The sequence below is a fragment of the Felis catus genome, chromosome A2 (genome assembly GCF_018350175.1).
Source record: "Felis catus isolate Fca126 chromosome A2, F.catus_Fca126_mat1.0, whole genome shotgun sequence".
Taxonomy (NCBI): Eukaryota; Metazoa; Chordata; class Mammalia; order Carnivora; family Felidae; genus Felis; species Felis catus.
Window position 1 is genome coordinate 130,590,156 of NC_058369.1, and position 24,437 is coordinate 130,614,592.

At 41.4% G+C, this 24,437-nt stretch overlaps 1 protein-coding gene and 1 long non-coding RNA gene across 8 annotated transcripts in view; one reads left to right on the forward strand and one right to left on the reverse strand.

Annotated features, from left to right (window-relative positions):
• The first annotated feature begins 422 nt into the window (after positions 1 to 422).
• LOC109497554 lies at positions 423 to 24,144 on the forward strand. The gene is made up of 5 exons (XR_006594429.1): positions 423 to 1,094; positions 5,255 to 5,350; positions 7,098 to 7,242; positions 11,266 to 11,369; positions 21,624 to 24,144. It is a non-coding gene; the product is annotated as an uncharacterized LOC109497554 (long non-coding RNA).
• Positions 11,408 to 24,437, reverse strand: part of DOCK4 (dedicator of cytokinesis 4) — a 434,985-nt gene continuing 421,955 nt past the window's right edge. For 3 of the 7 annotated variants that reach the window (XM_019825719.3, XM_019825718.3, XM_011280513.4), the window contains 6 exons: positions 23,919 to 24,000; positions 23,684 to 23,793; positions 21,906 to 21,978; positions 20,024 to 20,137; positions 17,199 to 17,260; positions 11,408 to 14,033 (listed from right to left, as the gene is read on the reverse strand). In XM_019825719.3, the coding sequence (XP_019681278.1) occupies positions 13,602 to 14,033; positions 17,199 to 17,260; positions 20,024 to 20,137; positions 21,906 to 21,978; positions 23,684 to 23,793; positions 23,919 to 24,000 (873 nt within the window). In that variant the 3' untranslated portion in view covers positions 11,408 to 13,601. Of the gene's footprint in view, positions 14,034 to 17,198; positions 17,261 to 20,023; positions 20,138 to 21,905; positions 21,979 to 23,683; positions 23,794 to 23,918; positions 24,082 to 24,437 lie in introns of all 7 variants that reach the window. The other 4 variants (XM_045052625.1, XM_045052624.1, XM_019825720.3 and 1 more) reach the window with 3 other exon arrangements.

The window sequence follows — 24,437 nt, forward strand, 5'->3', positions numbered from 1 at the left end:
TCATTCTTGGTTGTTCTCAAGTCTTTGATCAAGGGTTACCACCTCTCTGATGCCTTTTCTACCCATTTCACCCATTACCCCCCAGCCTACGTTAAATGCCTTAGCACTACCGTCATATTCTCTTCATGACTCTGTAATAGTCCTTATCATGCCTTATTAGTTATCCATCTGTTTGGCTAGTTATTTATTTATTTACAGAAATAAAGAAATCATAGAAAAATTAAAAATACATATAAGTAAAAAGAGAAAAAAAAAACAACCTAAATGTATAATCCCTTGGATCTAATAAAAACTAAACTTTTGGCATATATTCTAGAATATCTTTAAGTGTATATATATATATATATATATATATATATATATATATACACACACACATATTTATGTATATATGGGCATATAGTTATTTGATAATGAGTTTATACTATACATGCTATTTTATATCATAAAAAAATTTTAGTTAGCAGTGTTGTAAATATCTTTCCATGTCAATAAATAGACCTATACATCAAACCTTTTAAAACCTATTGAGAGTTACAATGTATGGAAATTTTATTCTATTCCCTACTGTTAGCCAGTCAGAACATCTAAAATTTTTCATTATTATAATCAGTATTGAAATGATTATGCATAAATAATTGTGCATATTTCTGTTAGGGATTTTTTTTGGAATAGGTTTTTAGAAGTGCAATTTTTGGGTCAAGAGGAGTGTTGGTAGATAGTTTGCCCAATAGCAGAATCACCCTGTGTTTAAATGCTGGTCTATTTCTCTTCCTTTCCATTAGTCCAGAACCTCCTCCAAGGTGGAAACATTGTCTTGTCAGTTTCTATGCCCCAAGACCACACTTGGAGTATTACCCCCTTATGTCATAGTCAAGTGTGTCATAGATTCATGACATTTACCTAAGTGTCCTTTTCTAAAAATAAGGAACCCCAAAACAGGTCTTCAGGATCATCAGCCTCAGACAAACTTAGTTCCAGTGTTTTCAAGAAAATCAGCCTAACAGCAAGAGAAGCATGGTGTTTGAACCTATTTGTTGAATGGAATATGTAGTATTATGAAGTCTGCATTTATGGGCTGTGCCACTAATTTGGTGAGTAATCACTTATTCGTGTCTATAATGACATTTCTTATGATGCTATTCACTAGTCAAAATACATATCTTCATTTTTCTCAGTTAACAATAAATTCCTAGCAAAGGGAGACGATTGTATTTCTTTGTAGGCCTATACATTTGTAGTAGGCCCTAAATAAACATTTTTTAGGGGCACTGGGGTGGCTCAGTCGGTTAAGTGTCTGACTTTGGCTCAGGTCATGATCTTGCAGTTTGTGAGTTCAAGCCCCACGTTGGGCTCTGTGCTGACAACTCAGAGCTGAATAACATATAGCCTTCTACCAGCTTAAAGAATGTAGGAATATTCTTTAAAAGCCAGTAATAGGAATATGGGAGAAAAGAAAAAGAGTTTCTGGCGTCATTACCTACTCATCAGCTGCTCTAGTATATCTGACTTAAATTCTACAGTAATCAAACACTCAAGGCTCATGGTTCAAAATGAACCTCAGACCTTTAGACTAAAACTTTTGTAAAATCACAGCTAAGAGGAAAGAGTACAACAGGTTGAAACTAAACTACAAAATATTACTACTAAGAAACAACATCCTACTAAATATTGAGGCCAAGATGATAACTAATCCACTCATTCCTGTGAAATGGTTTGACTAGTGCATGGAAGAGTATTAGAAGTAGTTTCTGTAATTGTCCCGTCTTACTTCCTCAAGAGTACTGGATGGCCCTGGGCCCTAGTCCCCCACCCGCACCAAGCATCATCCAGAGCAAGGAGATTGGGGATAACTTTCTCACCTACTATCATTAACCACACAAAAACCGAGAACACTGCAACACCCTGTAAGAAGACAGAATAAAGTTCTCCCCAAGTTTGGACAGTTGTAAATCTAAGCCAACATAGATAACAATATCCTATTGTTCTTGTTTCTCTTTTCATGAAAAACGTGTGAAATCTTTATAATGGAGCAACATTGGCATTCGGAAAATTACCTTAGTCTACGCCTGCACGTTTTCCACTCTTCCCAAGCACACACCTCAAAGCACTGTCTTTCTGTTTTTAGTCTGTTGTTCTGGATCTCCTGGTCCTCTCCCCAAGCACTTGGCCTCCCCTGCTTACACTCAGCCTTTTTTTCTCCAGTTCTTCCTCCTGCCATCCTTTTACTTTGATGTTGTGGACCTATGATTCCATTGTGGGCCAACCCCTTATTCTTACCTCTTAGCTCTATTTTTCCCCACTCCATTACATTACATCCCCACAGGTCCTAGCTGTAGTTCATTCACAGGGGCCTCAGAACCACTGAGGGGAGGAAGTAGTCTGTTCCTTGGGGTGGAAGGATCAGCCCACCCTATTCAGTTGTGAGAAGATTAGCAAAGTTCACCAGATCCACGTCTGAGGCTCTCCTGTGTCTCCTTGCCCAGGATTTCCCCATGTCTAGAAAATAATGTGAATTGGTTTCCCCTTGGCCTTCTTATCTCTCCTTTTTTTTTCTTGTACATTATGAATAATAACTCAAAAAATTGGAAAATTAAAAATAAAGACAAATTGTTATTCATAATTTCACTACTTAACAACCTTTATCAGTTTGGTGAATTGCTTAAAAGTATGCACGTAAAAAAAGTGTTCTGTTGGTAGGAACGTAAATTGGTTCAGCCACTGTGGAAAACAGCAGAGTGGTTCCTCAAAAAAATTAAAAATAGAAATGCCATACAATCTGGTAATTCTACTGGGTATTTACTAAAAGGAAACAAAAATACTAATTTGAAAAGATATACCCACCCCTATGTTCGTTGCAACATTTTTTACAATAGCCAAGATACGGAAGAAACCTAAGTGTCCATTCGAAGATGAATGGGTAAAGAAGATATGCTATCTATACACAATGTAATATTACTCGGCCATAAAAAAGAATGAAATCTTGCCATTTGTGACAATATGGATGAACCCAGAGGGTATTATGCTAAGTGAAATAAGTCAGACAGAGACAAATACCATCTGATTTCACTTATTTGTGGAAGCTAAAAAGTAAAAAAAAAAAAAAAAAGAGACCCATAAATATATAGAACAAAGTGATGGTTGCCAGAGGAGAGGTGGAGGGGGGGTGGGGAATGGGCAAAAGGAGTGAAGGGGAGAGGGAGATACAGGCATCCAGTTATAGAACGAACAAATTGTGGGAATAAAAGGTACAGCACAGGGAATATAGTAAACAGTATTGTAATAGTGATGTATGGTAACAGATGGTAGCTATACTTTGGTATACAGGGTGAGCATAGCATAATGTATAGAGATATCGAATCACTGTGTTTTATACCTGAAACTAATGCAAAACTGTCAACTATATATCAATTTTTAAACATTAAAGAAGAACAAATTCCTGTAATCAAAGGTTGAAAGTATATGCACACTATTTTTCATTTTGTACACTATTAGGGTTTCCCCTTTGTTACTGGTCTTCAAAAACATTTTAAAAATTAGTGTGTACCATTCCACTGATTGGATGTGTTCATTTTCTGTGACTAGCTCTATACTAATATCTCTATGACTTGATATTTTTGCCTCTTGTTTCTCCATGTATGTATGTCCCATTTGGAATTTTTTTTTTTTTATCATAGATTTCTAGTAATGAAGTTATGGCTCAAAGGACGTGACCATTTTTTAGACTCTGGATCCATATTACCAAATTTTATTTGAAGAGGTTATTCTGGGGCGGGGGGTGCCTGGGTGGCTCAGCCGGTTGAGCGTGTGATTTCTGCTTAAGTTATGATCTTGCGGCTTGTGAGTTCAAGCCCTGCGTCGGGCTCTATGCTGGCAGCTCAGAACCTGGAGCTTGCTTTGAATTCTGTGTCCCTCTCTCTCTCTGCCCCACCCTGGCTCATGGTCTCTTTCTGTATCAAAAATAAATGAAATGTTAAAAAAAATTTGAAAAGGTTATCCTTAGTGCCATCAGTTGTATCACTGGATACAACTTTTACCATATTCTTTCCAGAAATCAGTGCTGTCGTTTTCTACATGTAGCTAATTTCATAAGCAATAAATGTTACTTTATTGTTGTCATTTATTTTTCTTCGATTAGTAGTTTTGTTAATTTCCCATGTTTGTTTGTTTATGGCTCATCTTTTGTAAATTACCTATTTACTTGCCTGTTAACATAGTCTCTCCCTTTCTTTCTGATACATACACCGCTTAATAGTGTCTTCATTATTTTTTATTTTTAAAAATTTTTGTAAACATTTTTATTTATTTTTGAGACAGAGACAGAGCATGAGCAGGGGAGGGCCAGAGAGAGAGGGAGACACAGAATCTAAAGCGGGCTCCAGGCTCTGAGCTGTCAGCACAGAGCCTGACGTGGGGCTCGAACTCACAAACCGCGAGATCATGACCTGAGCCGAAGTCGGGCACTCAACCGACTGAGCCACCCAGGTGCCCCTATTTTTTATTTTTTTTTATTTAAAAAAAAATTTTTTTTCAACGTTTATTTATTTTTGGGACAGAGAGAGACAGATCATGAACAGGCGAGGGGCAGAGAGAGAGGGAGACACAGAATCAGAAACAGGCTCCAGGCTCTGAGCCATCAGCCCAGAGCCTGACACGGGGCTCGAACCCATGGACCGCGAGATTGTGACCTGGCTGAAGTCGGACGCCTAACCGACTGCGCCACCCAGGCGCCCCGATTTTTTTAAAAATTTTTGTAAACATTTGTATTTATTTTTAAGAGACAGAGAGAGACAGAGCACTAGCAGAGGAGGGGCAGAGAGAGAGGGAGACACAGAGTCTGAAGGAGGCTCCAGGCCTTGAGCTGTCAGTACAGAGCCTGACATGGGGCTTGAACCCACACAGTGTGAGATCATGACCTGAGGTGAAATTGGACACTTAACCGACTGAGCCACCCAGGCGCCCCATTATTAATTTTTAAAATCAATGTGTATGAATTCTTTACAAAGATATTACCATTGTCAGACTTAGTACAAATTTTTTTTTTCTTTTTGTCTGTTTTTTTTATCTTGGCTGTATCTCGCTCTGGTTTACATAAGTTTTGAAATTTAATACTGTGAAGTTGGCCAACTTTTTGTAGATTCTTGGGCTTAGAGAGTTGCCTTACCAAAAGGAATAAAAAGGTGAGAAAGACAGAAAAGAAAAGTCAGCCTGCTGTCTGAGTTAGGTATTCAGTTGTATTTGTTCTTGTTTTCAGGGACAGGCATCAGATCCCTGTGGAAAATGGGGTCAAAGGTCACCACCAGATTCTCCCTCACTTCCTCACTGGTGTGGAAGGGTTCAGAGGAGGGAGGTAAGATGGTATCAGCTCCTGGGTGGAGAGCTTGATCCTGATGACAACATCTTTTCCTCGGGGTTGGGAATAACTTTGGGTAGGTTGTGGGTGACTGGGCGAGAGGTTGAGCTATCATGAGGGGAGGGACAGGGGGTATGACAGGAGACCCTGCACCAAACTTCTTCATTATAGGCCCCAGGCCCACTTAACCTCACTATGTGTTTACTGGGTTTCCCCCTCCTGGAGGGAATTAACCTGGGACTATTGACTGTTGTTCCCACGTAAGTTACAGCCAGACCTATGTGTGCTTTATGTGAATAAGAAAACTGACATTACTGACATAGAAGGAATTTGTAAACTGGTAAAACTAGCAGAATCCTTTTAGAATTGGTCTAAAAATTGTTACTCTTGGCTGCTTAGTGTTGCTGCTAAGAACAAGGAGGGGCCTGCCCTTTAACCTATTGCAAACGACTTATCCAATGTGATTAAAACATACTTGCTTCCTGCCAATCACTTCGGCCCCAGCAGGAGCTTCATACCGTCCAGAACTCCTCCCCTTCACTCCTGCTGCCTGCTGCCCACATTCCCTTAAGTAGAAGCCTGGTTGCAAACTCCATAGGGCTTCTCAAATAGCTCTGGATTGTAATCAGTAATGTCATAGAAAGGTGGGGAAAACATAAGCTAGGGAAGGTGAAACCAGTGTGGTGGTATCTGAATGTTTCAGAATTCCTATTTTTCAGTCTCTTAAAATGTAGCACAGTCATACATGCAGACGGTTCTACAAAGCTGCCGTGAAAAACAGGAGTCCCCTACAATATTTCTGTTCCATTTTCACTTCCCAGAGACCATTATTTCAATTTTGTTTATTTGTTTGTTTTACTAGGTTTGTTTATTTTGAGAGAGAGAGAGCATGGGCACACAAGCAGGAAAGGGGCAGAGAAAGGTGGGGAGAGAGAATCCCAAGCAGGATCTACGCTGACAGTGTAGGGCTGGATCTCAGGAACCGTGCAATCATGACCTGAGCCAAAATCAAGAGTCAGACACTCAACTGACTAAGCCACCTAGGAGCCCCAACAATTATTTCAATTTTAAAAAGTTATTTTTTAATTTGTTAACATTTATTTACTTTTGAGAGAGAGAGACAGAGAGAGACAGAGACAGAGCATGAGTGGAGAAGGGCAGAGAGAGAGGGAGACACAGAACCCGAAGCAGGCTCCAGGCTCTGAGCTGTCAGCACAGAGCCCGACGCGGGGCTCGAACTCATGAACCATGAGATCATGACCTGGCCGAAGTCAGATGTTCAACCGACTGAGCCACCCGGGTGCCCCAGGCATACGGATTATTTTAAATCAAACTTATTTCAGAGACAGCCTAAGGACACTCAGACTGTCCTCTGTTTCCCTGAAAGTGGCAGATCTCCCATAAAAAAGGTACCCTTCCTGTACCAGGAGGTAGAGATATCCTTATCACTAAAGACAGGAACTTCAGAGCCAAGAAAGCTGTATAGACAAAGCTTATTACTTTTTACTAATTTACTACCCCAGCCCAAATTCCGTTTAGAATTATTTACCAGTTGAAACTCCCAAAGGTAAGTTTTCTTTGTCCTGTCAATTCCTCACAGATTGTCTGTCTAGAAAGTATAAAAACTGCCTGGCACTGGTAATTTCTTTAGGTCTCAATTTCATAATTGGGCCTCTGTGCTCATGTTATTAAACTTTGGTTTATTTTCTCCTGTTAATCTATCTCACATGAATTTAATCCTCAGCACAGTTAGAAGAACCCTGGACCAAGGAAAATTTCTTCCTTTCCTTCACTTGAAGCTGTCAGCAGGATAAACTTCCCCTGGACATTTGCTCTGAAGACTCTGCAGCTTTGAGATCTTGGGACATAGGACACAAAATCGACAGAAGGTAAGACTTCTTATGTTGGCCTTCTGAAATCTCTGTGGGGTCCAATGGAAAAAGAGGGGTGAAAGTTGTCTTCTAAACTCAGCAGATAAAAGAACTGGAACTAGTTCCTGGGGCTTCATGGCTCTTGCTAAAAATTTGGTAGAGTACTCTTGGGTTACTGATCCATTTCCTCCCAGAGACGGTCTTTGTTTTTCTTTGCCTTTTATGCCATTTGTCATTAAGCGCGCGCACACACACACACACACCCCACAGGGAGAACACAGGAACGGACCCTCTAAGCCTACTGTTCAGACTCCCCGCATGGGCGAATTCAGTGGTTCTCATCAAACCAGTGTCTATTTAGACAAACTTTGTTGTGGGTTAAAGTGCACATGAGGTAAAAACTGTTGCTATGGGACATCTTGGAAGCCAAAGCTGCAAGGGTGGTGGGCACGAATCAAGCGCTTAAAAGCTTTTAGAGCATTCGCCACCTAACCCAGTTTCCTGTGGTAGGATGTTTGTCACGGAATGGGTTAGATTGACACTAGGTCACCTGGCAACCTCAAAAAAAAGTTCTGTGCAATGAAATGCACTGCACAGCACACAATCTTCAGCCCTATGGCACATTCCTCCTGTGTATTAGGAGACTCAAGGCTGAGCTAAAGCTGTTAAAGTGCATGTAAGAGAAACCGGATGAGGTTTTCCTTTCATCTTCAGTGTCTAAGGACTTGGTTTGTGACCAGTGAGAATATTCTCTGTGTTCTCCACTATCTGGAGGGTGCACTTACCTGGATGTGCTTTGGTGACCAAATAGAATGGGGATCTGAGACATGCAGTTATAAGCAGGACTCTCTTTGTCCAGCTGTGCCAGCTCTTAGGAATTTGTTATGAGAGATCCCCCAGCCCACAAAGGACATTTGTCATCTCAACCTTCATTGCGTGTTAGTGCTGGAAAGTCCCATTCCAGTAATGCCTGCCTGGTATCGCAGATTAGCGAGTCTGTGCCTGGAGGTATCTCACATTTGTGGGAGCGAGATACCATATATTCCTGCCACCTGGACAATGACAATTTTTGCTCTCATACTATTTTGGGGAGTAAACTTTTGGATCATAGGGAAAGTAAGTTTGTTTCTCCTGTTAATATGTCTCATGTAGATTTAATTCTTAGCCCAGCTAGAAGAACCTTGGACTAAGGAAAATTTTTTCCTCCCCTTCACTAGTGATGTCCCTTTATAGACATCCCTTTATTTTATTCTCCACACAGACTTCTTACCCTCATCCTTCCAATCTAATCATATTATGATTTTGGATGAGATCAATACATGAGTTTTATCTCTCCATGGCTATGCAAATATTATATGTAGCAGACCCACATAGTGCACTATGATTACATTTGCTTTTATAAAATTTGTTCTCTCTGGCATTAACTTCATTTTTGTCACTGCATAGCATTCTAGAAATCTGTCTCCTCCACCCTTCAACACTCTTGAAACTAAGAACTTACTCTTCAGTAAGTTCAAACACCCCAGACTTAATCAGCTTAATCTTCTTGTGGACAGGACAGTTTATTCAGCAGACTGTAGCATTTATTATGGTTATTCAGGTCACTGTCCTTCTAGCTTTTTGATTCTTTCACTGATTGTGAATGACAGGGGTAAACTCTGGATAAACTTGTGTTCAAAATGCTAAGGATTTTCTAGTATTCCATACAGATGATCTTCCTAGCAATCTCTTCTGTAGGATGAAGTATTTTCAGTAGGTGCCATATGAGTATTACCATTAGCTTGTTATTTTCCTGTTTTCTCATCTCTCCTTTTCATTTCCTTTGTAAGGATATCAATTTCCTTAGCACAGATGCTGTAAAAGACTTACTAACATTTTTTTCAAATTTTCGGTAAGGCAGCAATATTTTCTTCCCACATAGCACAAAACACTGCATCAATATCCAATCTCGGAAAGATATTGCTGGTGGCATTAAAATTGGTACGACAGTTTTGGGAATAAATTTGCCAATATGCAAAAGAACTACAGAAATCATCATTCCTCTGCCTTTGCAATTTCAGTGTAGGAATACGTTGTAAGGAAATAATCCAACACATGGAAAAAGCTGTATGTAAGAATAGTCACAATGGTGTTATTTGTAGGAGGAACAGGTTGGAAACAATATAATGTCAATTAATAGGAGAATGGCTAAATAAATTATGGAATATATATTTTGCTTTTACATGCATGTTATATACAAATAAACATAAAATAAGGATAATTTATCCAGGTATAGTGTGATTGTAACTGTGTAAAACATTGATGTTGAGAATTAAAACTACCTCATACAGATTTTGTCTACATGAATATGACTCCATATTCCAATGTTCATTAGCATAAGTTTACCAAGAACCTCTTGGCGAGGCACATAAATTTATTCATAACAGGAACTTTTCAACGGATCCTATTAATTCATCAATAGAAATCATCAACTGATAGCTCATATCCTAAGGCTTTTTGAGCCCCTCAACCCAAAATTCTTGCCTCATTATATCCTTCACACCTGAACACGGGTGCCTGGGTGGCTCAGTCAGTTAAGTGTCTGACTCTTGATTTCAGCCCAGGTCACGATCTCATAGTTTGTGGGATCAAGCTCCAAGTTGGGCTCTGTGCTGACAGTATAGAGACTGCTCAGGATTCTCTCTCTCAAAAATAAACAAACATTAAAAAAAAAAAAAAAACACCCTGAGCAATTATATCATGATATGCATCCAGTCTTAATGCCTGCTCGTTGAAAGTCCCACCTTAAACAAAACTCCAAAATTTCAGTAAAACCTGATCCTGCCCTTCCCTCCCTGAGACAGAACCAAAGCTCTAATGAGGCAGTGCTCTCCCTAGCGGCACTGAGTCTGTCCCGTATTAACAGATTATGTTGATGATACTTGGGAAACCACACTCAGTGTAGAAAAACTTTGCAATAAATACATGTAGAAAGATGAAAGGAAGGTGTAAAAATAACAATAGTCATGTAAGGGAATTGGTATTTAGACAATTTTCAAGCCTGTTTTAAATGGTATTCTTATATAATGAGGGCAAGGCTTATTTCAATCAATAACTAGGAGTTCATTTTGGTGCAGCCACATTTTAATATGTAAAGATCAAATAAAGGCAAAGCTGTGCAACTTGTTATTCTCTTCCTTGTGTTTTGTGGATCAATAACAATCCAGAGACAAGACTACTTAGGTAGGAAGCAGAGCTATTCATATCATAATTATGCTTGTGGAATCGAAATACTTATGGGGTCTGTTGTAATGAAAATGATCGAAAATGCTCTAAAATGACTTAGTTAATGTTGAGAAACAATCAGGAGGACATTGACCATGGCCTTTAAATGGTATTTGGTATTTAATGGGACAGAGGCTTTAGACAACAGCTCGCTTAGCACTGAGCTACATAAATGTTGTAACCCTAACACAGCATAGACAGATTTCACAAAATTAAAGCCAGCTTTTATTAACAGCAATCTTGTAGTTGATGGGTTTTGCAGTGTTTGTCAAATGTTTCCCGTTTTTTTTAATGAAAATCAGGGAGAAAAGCTGGCCTGTGGATAGAGTTTGTCACAGCTGGCAAAGGTGGCTATTCCTTTGTATGTCTTGCAGTTACCTGTCTTATGTCAAGTTTTCCTATGCAGACAAACTTGGACTTTTTTTTTTTTTTTTTTTTTTAGAGAGAAAGTAAGAGCACATGTGTGCACAAGTAGGGGAGAGGAGAGGGTCAGGGGGAGAGAGAATCTTAAGTAGGCACCACACTCAGTGCAAAGCCTGATGCGGGGCTCAATCCCACTCCCACAACCCTGGGATCATGACCTGAGCCGAAATCCAAGAGTCAGAAGGATGTTCAACCAACTGAGCCACTAAGGTGCCTCTGGTTTGATTTTTAAAAATGGCTCTGGATAAGTCAATTAACAGTCTATCACCCAGGTAAATCTCATTTCTCTACTGGTAGTAACCAATACCATTATCTTTTAACTTTTTTTCTCTAATGTATAAATATGCTTTGTAGGGAGAAGTGCATCAAGCAAGGCACAACAACAAAATAGGACCTATCAACAAAGAAGTCCAAAAATTTCACGATATGACGAGAGATTCACAAAGCTTCTATTTCAGGTAAAGATACACTGATGACAGTAATAAAGACAGTTATATTAAGATTAATCAGGTAATTTTATTAAATATTTACCATTCAGCAGCAACCAACATGAACATCTGAGCTAACAGAATCTTTTGAAATGTTCTGCTATATAGCTGCTTCAGAAATACACGCACATGATAAATTGAACTGTTCATTGCCAGAAAAACTTTTTAAAAAAGGGCTTCAAGAGCAAATAACACTGATTTATACTGTGCCCAAGCACTAGTCAACAATCTATTAAATTACAAAGGAAAAGGAAATCAAAGCTTTGTTATCTTATATGCATGTCAACTTATTTAAATGGAAGGCTTTACTTCTTTAAAGCAACAGGAATATGGAGCTTCCTATGTGTGTGTGTGTGTGTATGTGTATTTAAGGATGTGATTACAAACACAAAGTGTTATCATCAAGGCAAAAGCTAGTTCCAGAAATTTCCAACTGCAAAACTTGCAAGATACAAAGCTAAAATTCGGATGTTCCTTTTCTCAATTATGAATACTTTCACTAAACATAAATATTTAACATATATTAATTTTTCTGACATTCAAAATTGTAAAGTCAATATGGCAGAATTATTGTTAAAAGCACATATGTACAAATATTCTTTTTCCATACATAAAGTATTTGGCATAATTATAACAATCATACTGCATCCACAACTGTTTGCTTTTATTTTTACTTTTTTTTTTACACATAATGGTATCTCTTATTAAAATTAACCAGTTATGTACAAAAATACTTGAACATTTATTATAGAAAACCTCTATAACCAGCCTCAACAGCGTATACCTGCTGAATGGTTTCATTAAGAGAATATAAAAAAGTGGTCACTGCCTTCCAGGTAAGCTATCAACAAAAACAAATGGGGTTAAACTAAAATGAGCTTCCCAACAAAAGAGGGAAAATATTTAACAGTGTGATTTAAAATACAGTTCATATTTATTGAGTGTTATAAACAGTCAGTAAAAGAAAAAAACAAGGCTACAAAATACATTACTAAATACAAGGTGCTTTTTCCACATGTCTGCAACTGGGGCATCAGCATCCCTACCTAGATCTGAGATGCTGTGTGTCGGTCCTCAAGCCAGCGGGGTCTACAGCCATCTCACCCATCAGCAAAGACAGGATCAGCTAAGAAGACAAGCTCCGGTAGGAGCTTGGAGAGTTGTGAAGAATCTTCTATTTGGTGCAGGATTAAAAGTTAATGCCCTTGCCTTTTGAAAGTCCTTTTGCCATTTAATCATGCTAATATATTTTCTCTAAGGTTTTTTTCTTCATTTACCCTATTGATTTAATACTGTCCTGTATTGATTCCTGAATTCTTGTTAATGGGACACATTAATTTGTGCCCATTTAACACGTGAACATCTGCGCTTCTTCAGTGACAAATATGCTGCAGAGGAAACGATCAAGTAAGGAAGCTTGCGCAAGATTCAAGTAAACATTTCTCCTGGGGTCTTTTGCTTAATCTAGCCGATTGGAACTCTCAAAGTAAATTGCACCTTGAAAAGAAATACAGTAGATACCATGATATCAGGGTGCTAAAGGATTCACCAACCAATTCACAAAGCAGAGTTTGAAGAAAGCAGACAGTGGTCAATGTCAAAAGCAACCTTAAAGAACTCTTTTTGTTTCAAGAACAAAACAACTTGCAGCCCTATTTCTTGCAACCCCTTAAGTGTATTGTCTAATAAGCCTGCTGACTTGTGATTCTGTTGAAGTGCACGGATCGGTCTTCTCATGGAAAGAGCGAGACCTCCCCTTATATACAGAAGAAGCCTTCTAAAGTAAGGACCGTCGTGTTAGGATGTGCATCGACTTAATAAGCTTTCTCGGAGTATCAAGTATTCAGTAAAAAGTGTACAACATCAGGCGCCCTATTGTTGGACAATCTCGTATTGGTTTTAAGATTAAACTAGATAAAAAAAAGGGAACATAAAAAGATACAAAAGAAGTCTTCAGCACTATTTACCACTTCCAAACGAGAAACGTTTTAAGGAAAGTCAGCCATACTCCATGTAACATCCGGCGTTTTAGATCAGTAACTTTTAATATTGTGCAACATATTAATAAGCAGGTTTTAATTCCATTCACTGCAAGACGAATCTGGGTAAGTTATTAAAGTGCCTACACTAAACATCTCCTGGTCCTACCGCCTATTCTCTTGTAAACGGCCGGGCCTCCTGGCAGGGGACTAGCAGAGGGACTCACAACTGCGAGACCTTGCGAGGCAGGGGCCGGGGCCGCGGGCCGGGCTCAGTCCTCCGGGTCCCGTTCTCCAGGTGGCCGGGCCGCGCCGCCAGGGGCTTGGGGGGCAGCGCGGGCGGCTCGGCCGTGACCGGGATGGAGAGGCTGTGAGGTAGCGGGACGGGCCGCCGCAGAGTCCGCTCGTACACGCTGTAAGGCGGCGGCGTTTTGCTCTCCTTGCGCACCGGCTCCTCCGGCCCACTGTAGCCCGGCCCCGCCGCCGGCGCCGACTGTTCGTTCACCTGATTTTCGAAGCCTGAGGTTTCCGAGGTGCTACACCGGCTGAGAGAAGAGATGCCGCTGCTGTAGCTGCCCGACAGGACGGGGGAGTTGGAGATCAGTCCCGGGGAGTGATACTCCACTGGAGAGGGAGTGAAGGACTGCACCGAGCCCTGCCCAAATGCAAGGGAAAGGCAGAGGAGAGAAAAGTCACGGCCATCCTGAACACCGTGCCGGGCTGCACGACGAACCCTCCCAGGCCCCTGAACTCAAGCCCTAATCCCCAATACTCAGAATGTCACCGCATCTGGGCTCAGGGTCTTTAAAGAGGCAGTACCTTAAAATGAGGCCTTCGGGGTAGGCCTGCCTGGTATCCTTATAAGAAGGGGACATTTGGCCACACAGTGAAAAGGCCACGTTAAGGCAGAGCGAGAAGGGGGCCATGTGCCAGCCAAGGAGAGCGGCCTCAGGAGAAACCAAGCCTGGTGACGGCTGTTTGGGGATCCTGTAGCCTCCAGGAACCGTGAGAAAATAGATTTCTCTTGTTTAAGCCTCCCAAGCTGTGGTGGTTGGTGATGGCAGCCCTTCTTGGCCTACGGCAAACCCCCCAGACTCGGATTTGAGGTGGTGTTATTCTCAGCACAGAAAACATTCATCCAAGCTTACCTCACTGCCCATTTTCAGGATAGAAAGAGGACAAATGTAATCAGGAAGAAAATTCAGAGGCATATAATTAGTCCTGTGATTTGGAAGACAGGGAACCAGCAACGGAAGGCTCTGGCATTACTATCTTCCCTTTCCAGCTCAGCAGGGACCGGCTCAGAACTGGAGGACAGCAGCCAGGGCAGTCGGAGCGGGGACAGGCCTCCCAGCAAAGGCCTCCAGAGGAGGAGGCAGGCACAATAGGCCCATGTTTGAGTTTGCTCCCACCCCACACCCTTGACCTGGAGCTGCCCTTGCGTAGCTCTCAGGCTCGAGAGTTGGACACAGGGCTTGTTGCATCTGGAGTGTTTTCTAAAACCCTGACTTGGTTGCTAATTTTTTTAAAGAGGAAGATTTCTCAAAAACCCCCACATTTTTTGGCATTTGATTAAAAAAAAAAACCAAAAACCCTGGAAGTTCTAGCAACAATGGCTTGCTTTCTCAATTTTTGAAGCTGATGAGGGGCTTTCCCCTTGAGACGGGGCACCAACTCTTCAGTTTACGGTAGCTTTCGCCACACTGTTCTACCAGCCTCCTTCGCTCATTCACGTCAGCTGTCTACCCTGTTGGCATCTGGATTTGCTACTTCCCTATCAGGTGTCCTATGGAAAATGAGTCCTAAGTGATGCTCTGTGAAAGGAGGGTTCTGCTGGGAAATAACACATACTATGCACTCCTTGAGTACATTTAAAGCATAGTAGCATGTTAAAGTTTTCTAATAAAGAAAATGAAAGGACTTTGCCGCCCAGTGTTTTCTACACGTATCTGACCACAGACCATTTTTTTTTCTGTTTATCACATAATGGTCCATAACTAATGTTGTATGGGACACATTTTTGCCAAATGTTATCCTAGACTAACTTCACCTTGGTCTCTCAACTAATGCTGGTAGACACAAATGTGTTCATTAGCAGGAGCCTAAAATTAAGCATCACCAATTAAGAGATCCAAATGCACTGCTCGTTATCAAAAATTAGACCACAAGTTCAAAATAAGGCAGGTAAGCTCAGTCTTCTGCAGAGGATTAGCTCCATCACTTACTTGCTGGAAAAAAACTAAGTTAAGGCAGCAAACTACATTCTATGCATTGCAAAGGTCATAACTGGGTAGCAGTGTGTCCCCTGACATAACGCAGGAGTTACAACACAAACGTTCCGTTGTCTTTTCAAACCCCTTTTGTAGAGACATGGCTAGAAAGCTACACCTGGCCAATTAGAACCTCACCAGCTCTGCAGAGGAAGTATACACCACCTTCCTATATAGGAGTGTTTTGTAGCTACCTGAACATTCTCATCCCTTAGGTTCTTTTTACAGAATCAACCTCTGTGACTTACCATGTTATTACTACTCTGCAAAAGCAAGTTGGAAAATGCAGATGTTAATTGCATTAGCAATATGTGGGAGCTCCTTGTGAGTAAGGGTACATGTAAGATGTGGAAACATCATGTTGCTTTCCCATCACGTCAACGTGATGGTCCGTGGCTTCCAGAGAGAATGCAGTCACATGTACCTTATGATTAACAGCTGCATTGCAGAATGACCAAAAAAAAAAAAAAAAAAAAAAAAAAAAAAAAACCCTAGCAAATAATTTGCACTCTCCAGCAAATTTCTACATCAGAAACGTTGGCAATGCAAATGAAATCACACTTCCTTGCAATTTTCTCCATTTTGGGGCTTTTGTTTTCCAGATTCTCAGTTTCTATCAGCAACTATCCTTAGCACCCAGATGCATTGGATCACGACCTGCCCCTATGTTTTTAGAAGCTAATTTGTCTTTTTCTTTCACATTAGCTAGAAATACCTCAACAAAAAGGACATGGAGCATGTAAATCCTCACTCAGACACAAAGTCATTCTTTTTACAGTCACTTCAACCTTGTATTTGCCTCTGGTGCAGCAGCTCTGAACACCAATGTCTGTAGGTATTGACAATCCTTGCAGCCAATCTGATTCAATTTGGATAGAGACCAAATATTATTCTTTATCTTCATGAGGGATTTTGTATGTTTACAGATGTTAAATAGCCTATGTTTACATATCAACTTAAACGTCTCATCTTTAAAGCTTTTCAATTTGTTTCCTAGAAATTTTTGAATTCATTTTACTTTTTTTTTATTATCAAGTATGTATCTCTACTGTAAATGAAAACCTTAGAATAAAATATTAAAAGAGAAGAAGTTGGGTTTGACTTTGTCAAAATGGGTGAGGCTGATAGAAGCAAAAAGGTACAGGAGACCATTTACTAGGTCTTCATTATCAAGTTTTTCAAGTTGTTTTTCTTTTTCTTTTTTTCTGATGTCCCTTAAACCAAAGGAGCAGACTGAAAACATCCTAGGAAATACACTGAGACCATATTTCTTTCCTAGTTCAGTGTATACACAGACCCTAGTCTGTACATTCTCACTTCCCCGACTTGGGGAATGAGGCTAATATAAAAACAAACGGTTTCATTCATGGAGGCAGCTCTCTGAAAGCAAAGTCTAGTATTTTCTTTCCAATCTTCCTCCACCCCTTCTTTAGATAGTCTTTGTCTGGTCTATACCAATGAAAGCACTTCAGTGATACACCGGGAGGAGTCCTAAGGAAAGAAGGAATGTGGGGCCAGTCTCTAGCCTGAGTCTAAGTCAGAGTCTGTACCTTCAGTGGAGATCTCCCAGCAGGTGAGGGGGATACTGACGTTGTATGTCTTGCTGGTGAAGCTGTAAACAGAGAGAGAAATCCTTTCAAAAACCAGAAAAAACAGAAAGGTGACAATCTGAAAATGCCCTCTGTGTACAAACTCCTACAGATGGCCCAGTGCCCAAGGCCCTCCTAGGCAAGGGGGGTAAGGGAGAAAGTGACACCTTTCCAAAACAGATTCCTCACAAAGGATGGCAGCACCAAGCCAGGGGAGAATTAGTGAAAAGTCACCAGAGCATACATGATGCTCTACAGAAGTGACAGAGGCTCGAACTGGGCCCATGTTCCATTTCTGCAAAGTCCAGATGCTTTTCCACTGCCCAATCTATCTCAAAAGGTGCTTTTAGGTGTGAGGTGCTGAGGAGAAGTCTTTGGAAAATAGCTGCTGACCCCGGCCCCGGGCAGCAATGGGTAGACCCAGGGCATCCAGGCAACTTAGAAAGGGTCCATGAGAATAAATTCACACCAGCCTCCACTTTCATATCCCAATACTCCCAAAACAGAAGACACTTGGCCACGTCCAGACAGGAAATGAGAAGTTTTCTGTTTACCTCCCTAATGCTCCTACTCAGGTCTTCTCTTTGCACCTGTGGGGTGGAAGTTGGGGGGGGGGGCGGGGGGGGGTGGGAGTGCAAGTGGTACTCTATGAATTTCATCATTATGGCAAAGAAGTGTTCTTTGTTTCTCCCACTAGACTTTCAACCCTACACCTGGGATTCAGGATGGGTGATGGCACTGCTCCGTGTGCTTGTAGGTCAAATCCAGGCCCCTGAGGCATAAGCACGCACACGGAGGGCTGCCGTGATGCAGTCAATGCGGTGAGTGTGAGACAGATTTCTCAATTCCACCTACAGAGGTTTCAGTGAGGTCAGAGTTTCTTGGTCTGTGATAAGCTGCCATTCTCCCAGCTGTCAAAGTGAGGTTTGCAATGCTTAAGAAAACTAGAGAGAGGCTGAAGGAAACAAAGACAGACAGTTACAGATCCCCCAACAGTGACCACAGATGATGACAGGAGGACGGACCAGGAAAGCAATCAGTGCAGAAGGGAGGGTGGTCGTGCCAGGTTCAATCGGGAGAGGTGAGTCACCTGTGTGCTCTGGGTGCTGGGGGACCAGAGAGAGTGGCCCACTGTTGCTCTGCCCTGCACACTAAGGGCATGCCACCGGCACTTGCCACGTTCCAGCACCAGCATTTAGATTTCCTATCCTGTCCCCGGTGGGTGTTGATGATGGGAGAAAATCACGTATGCTTGGAGAAACAGATCCTGACTGGGAATTGTATTTCTTCCACTGCTGTGTGTGGCACAAGTCCAGGTTTACTGTAGCTGACCATCTGCTTCGTCTTGACCCAGGCATTCAGTGGCCCCACCACGGTGGACTCCACAGCAGCCCTCGCAGCCACGGCATATCCAGAGATGTTTCTCTAGAAAGGCATTCTCCCACAGAGGCCTAAAATAGTTGGTCGTATCCTTGCCTACTTACGAGTTTGAATGGGCCTAGGAACTTAACTACCATCAATAATACTGTTCCTTTGAAAATGCTTTCCAAGCTTCCAACATCATGACACATCCAAATTTAAACTGGAGAATACTTGACTATATGTACATCATGAATAAGATACCAATTACTTGATTGATGCATTTTCCGCTGTCCAGGGTGACAATGGTATTCTAATACAGATTACCAATTAAGCCTAGTTACTTCTTACTGTGTCTAAAAATCTCCCAAGCCTTTCAAAACCTGTTGGTGACTTTTAGTTTTGGCAAGTATAGAATACACTGGGTAGCACACAGTGTATTTTAAAAAGACAGAGAAAGTTGTTTAGTTAAAAAAGAAAACAGAAAGATGAGATGCTACTATACAGCAAATGAAACATGAGTGATCAACCCAGAAAAATCCATGAAGGAAATGTCCTATTTAGGCCAGTTGTATTTGTAAAGCTTCAAAACTACCCTAGACATATGTGACCGTTGAAAAGACTCTCCCCATCACCAGCATAAGTCAAGTCAGCAGAGCAGGTCTTAAAGGCTGTACCGTATCAAGTTCACTGAGCAAACGGCTTATTCAGTTGGAAAGGGTGCCTGTTATTGCTATCAACTCACGAAAAAAAACATTCTTAAGAATTTTCTCCAAATCTAGAAAGCTTTGGTAAAATACCAATTCCAGGGCTTTACTCCAAAAATGGTGATCTCCTGATTCAGTAGGTCTGAGGTTAGGCCTAAGAACTTGCTTCTTAAACCATCACCGGAGGGGATGCATCACCCTGAATCAACCCGTTAAGAAATCTCCCTCTTGAATACAGACTTCTCTATGCAAGGGACAGCAACGGATGTGAGGTCAGTTGTTCCCCACAAGCCTATTAAGTTACTGGTAGTCAATTCCTATTTAGGGGCAACGTGAAACCCTGGCATCAGTCCTGAGTAAGAGTGAAGTGGCTGACTTCACAGAGCTTGACAGGAATGAGGTGGTTCAAGCAAAGGACAGAGAAAATACTACTGGCTGGTCAAGGTTAGGGCACCTCCCCAAATTCCGAGGACGGTGCCGAGCAGGAGAACATTCTACAAAATCTGTGTATGGAGTTGATAAGGAATGGAGCGCTGTTTGACTTAGTATAGTGAGAAGTTCAGGAAAGAGGGGAAAAACATTGTAAATGAATTATGCAGCTACTAAGGTTTTTACCTCAGACATCCAATGCCCACTTTTCTCTGAGGAATTCACGACAAGTTGGAGTAGTCATAAAAGTGCTTTTATAAAAGTGATTGTTCAAATGCTTCAAATACCCACCAGTTTGTGTGGGTCTTGGAGGGACAGGGGGAGAGAGAATTTTCCCACTATCCGACATGTTCTTGGCTTCTTTCCCACTGTCCAGGCTCCAGCTGCTAGGGGTGGGATTCACAGCTGGAAGGGAATAACACAGCTAAAAACACATGGACCACTTTGCCCCTCCGACACTTGCGATCTTAGAAGAAAGTCAAATTATCCAGAATGAAAAAATCAGCTGGATTAAAAACAACAACAGCAACAATAACAGGAAACCTCCTAAATACTAGGCCTTTATTTAATTGCTTACCTCACAGTTATAGTTGACATTTAATTGGGTGGTAGCATGTCTGTTTATTTCCCCTCAAGCAGTCCAACAGAACTACAAATCTCTACAAGAGCATAGAATCTTGTTGAGAATTACAAATGTGTTTAGATGCTGGATAACAGATGGAGGATGTAGTCACTAAACTATTTTAAAACTTGGGTTTTAGTGTAAATTTGTGGACAAGTGGCATCCAAAAAGGGGGAAGGCAGCGAAAGGCTAATATTTCAACTACCTGGCAGAATTACAATGCTACACCATCCTGATGACCAACTCTTTGAGAAAAGAACTCTTGTTACTGAAATCAATGGATTATACCGAAGTAGGTCCTGAAAAAAGTAATTTGGAATGCTGACAGTATCATTACTTTCTTGTAATTTGCCTGTTCCATGCTTCAGTAAGATGTAGAAATATGGAACAACCCTGTTAGGAACAAGGGCAAGACACACAAGATTATAAATAGCTGCTATGAAAGAAGGTTTACAGAAGCAAGACTTCAGAGTTCCTGCGGCTTGCTCCCTGGACAGACGCTGCCATCTGGTGGACACATGTAGGATTCCAACCTTTTACTCTAAATGACCACATTCATTTAATGGCATGGAATTACCACTCCTAAAATAATTTTTTTCTGCTCAGTTTTAAATTTGCTTTGTGGTTTTCTTTGGTAGAAGTGGTGAGAAAAATAATAAGCTCTCCTGGCAAAGATTAATATCTGACTTGTAACGTTAAAGCAAAATTTGTGTTTTAAAATAATTTTGGCTCTCTTCTCACTGATTTCAATCTCCCAAGGAAAGTTTTAATGTTAATCTACCCGTGTACTCAAATGACAATACAGTTTAGTTCTTAATGAGGACAATTAAAGTGCACTTTACGGGAACATTTCATTAGTGACTCTTGATGCGTTGGCTTACGGGACCACTTGATTGTTGAGGCCTGACCCTGAGAGAGGCAAGTGGGGGACCTACCGCAAGCCCCCACCTGCACAGTGGGGGAAATCACATTTAATCTGCAGTTCATCTTCTGCTGTGTTGCACAGACTGATGCTAATTGGCTATTAACTGCTATGCATGTGTTTCTCATTTTGTGTGTGACCTTGAGGCAGGGCACACTCCATTATGCACTGGATTGCAATTCTTAAATAGTATGTGAGTCCCCACAAACAACAGAAGAACTGGCAGAGTGAGCTTTGTAAAGGAAACAAAGGGCCGGCGGGTGAGGGGGGGGGAACCAGGCAATCAATCTGGGAAGGTGCTATTTTCCCTGTGCTAAACAAGTACCTAATTGGCAACTCTGTTTCAGGGAACACAGGAATTGCCTTGGTGACATGACACCAGAAGCCATTAAACAGAGGAGTTCCTAACTTGCTCAGGTTCTGCTGTTCAGTCCCACAAGGAAACAGTTTTGAAAGAATGCATCATCAATGGCTGTCTTTCATTAATCCCCTAAGGGGCAAATTAGTCCCGATCATTAAAGATCTGAAGATCTGCCTTCCACACAGACACACGGGAGACTGGAGGAAATGAGGACAAAACACACCCTTCCACATTTCAGGACTGATGAAGGGGCTGGCTTTATACCCACCTTTCTCAGGTGCAGAAAGATTTGGGTCACTGCGTGGCAAGGCCCCATCTCCAATATGATTAAACAGCAGCCTCTGGAAAGGTATAAGAGTCTATTTTTATGGTGCAATTTGCTGTCACGTGAGACCTTCTAGAAAATGAGATGATTGTCTCATTACTGAAACTTTTTGTTCAAAATAATTTTTACATGGTATATGATGAGCCTACGAACCAAGAATTCAATTATATTTAAGGAAAAAAGGGGAGAAGAACTTTAAGTTTAAAAAGTTTGTATTCAATTTTAAATGTAAATGGTAAATACATTTTCATAATAAAATGGAGGGAAAAACAGTAAGGAGCACTACAGCTATGGTGTTCTTTATAAATACAAATGCTAGACTGGCAATATGAAATGCAAATAAGAATGAAAAAAGAATTATTAGCTCAAAAAATCTCTAGTGAATGGACATGTTTTCAGTCCTAGGTTTAAAACACGGGAAATGGACAATATTCTACAATTTTTAACCCACAAAAATGTCACTTTTACATGGTTCTACCTAATATAGTAAAAAAAAAAAAAAAAAAAAAAAAGAAAGAAAAAGTGCGAGTCCTTAAAAGGAGATGCACCACATCAATGTGTAGCATTGAGCTTTTGGTTACTACACACTGCTTCACATTTTACCAAAAGTGGAAAAGTCGGAGGCTAATCAAAGAAGGCTTTCAGAGTCCCCCATGCTGGCAACACGCACTCCTGGAGCCGATGGAACAGAGTGTGAAATTCCCTCGCAACACCAAGTGACAAAGGGAAATAAAACTGGGGAGCTAGTTCAGCCAAACGCACTCAGAGAGAATTTCTGCGAGACATCAGTGTTGTGCAGATGAGGTATCCTGGGGCTTTCGGGAAGATTATACAATCAGCAAAGATAAACCAATCAAGCCACATCCCACTCGCTCTCATCCATTTCCAGATGCAGTTACAGACTTCTGCCAGGATGGTGTAGAAAAACAGAAAAATTAGCTGGAACATAAATAAGTATAGTTCTCTACTCCTAAGTTATTCCCAAAGCATTGGTAAAACCCAGGATTACCCAACAATCTTCACCTTTGGAACCACCCTTCACGGCCCTTGAAGTGCCCGGAGGGCCAGGCCTTTGGCCCTGCCCTCACTGGGACCAAGAGGGACCACTTCAAAACCAAGGCCAGGCAGGACGTGAGGGCCACAGTGCTTTGCTCCCGAGGCGTACAGGGAAAGCCTGGGCACTCAACTGCTTCTCCCTCAATGTAGTACAGAAGAATGGCAAAGGTGAACAGAAATTGGCCCTGCACTCCTGGGTACCTAGTCTGAAGCTTCTCAAACTAGGTAGAGGTCAAAAGAGAGGCTGCTGGATAGATCATGCTTCTCTGAACAGTCCTTTGCTAATGTAAAAAGCTGCTCCAAATTTCTGCTATGCACACATGCAAACACAGACACTCCAACTCATCCACCTAATTACCCCTTGTAACGTTTAAATAGCAGCAGTGAACTACAGGGTCAGGTCAAGGAGGGTGAGATCATTTCCCATTTTCTGCTCAGCTTTACTGCTCAAGCAACAACCCTTGTATCTGTATAGGAAATATGGCTCCAACAGAAATTGCGAGCAATGGGCATGGGACAGAGGTTCACTCTTCACTCAGGAAGACTTGTTATCTAACACAGCCCATCCGGTTGCCTGTGGCAGGTACGGCGTTTCTCTGCAGAGACATGTAAGCAATTCCAGGCATTTGCTTGTTTTCTAAGTATCTCCGTCCCACAAGGACTACCTGAGAAGTTTCCCCAGGTGTTGGATAGATGGCACTGCATGGTCTCTCTCTTGGAGACAGGCAAGAGTTTTCTCTGGAATGTTTGTGTTTGTCAGACAGCAAAGGGGAAGCTGGGAAGAGAAGAAAGGAAGGATCATCAGGGAGTGGAGCTGGAACAGTCTGGAGGACAGGGCTTGTATGTGGGGGCAGCAGGTTCTGCGGGCACCCTCAGTCTACCCCACATCCTGGCACTGACCTCTGGCACTCGATGGGGCAGAACTTGTCACGTTAGGCGAAGCAGAGTGAGTAGAACTCAAGCTTGAGGTAGATGGACTTGGCTGGAAATACATGGGAGCTGTTATCACACACTGCTTGGAGGCTTCGGACAACACTGACATATTTAAAACAAAATCACTGCCCTTTTTTTTTTTCAAGTAGCCAAAAAAAAAAAAAAAAGACAAAAAGGAAAAGTCATTTAGAAATCTAAAAAAATCTCAGATCGACAAGGAAGCCTGTCTGAATTAATCAAGAATCCAAGATTTAAAAACAAACAAAACAGTCTAAAAAGAAAAAAATCGAGATTTTGACTCCTGCCAAGGGAACACATTCGTGCTGGTTTTGGCGACATACTAGGACTCAGGACCAGGCAGAAGCACACTCCTGGACTAAAGTGCAAGCACCAAGACTCCCAGCCTAGGGCACGTCAAGAGGTGAGCGCTTCTAAAAGGCAGAAAACACTCCTTCTTGTTTTCTCCAAAACTGTGTTCAAGGCATG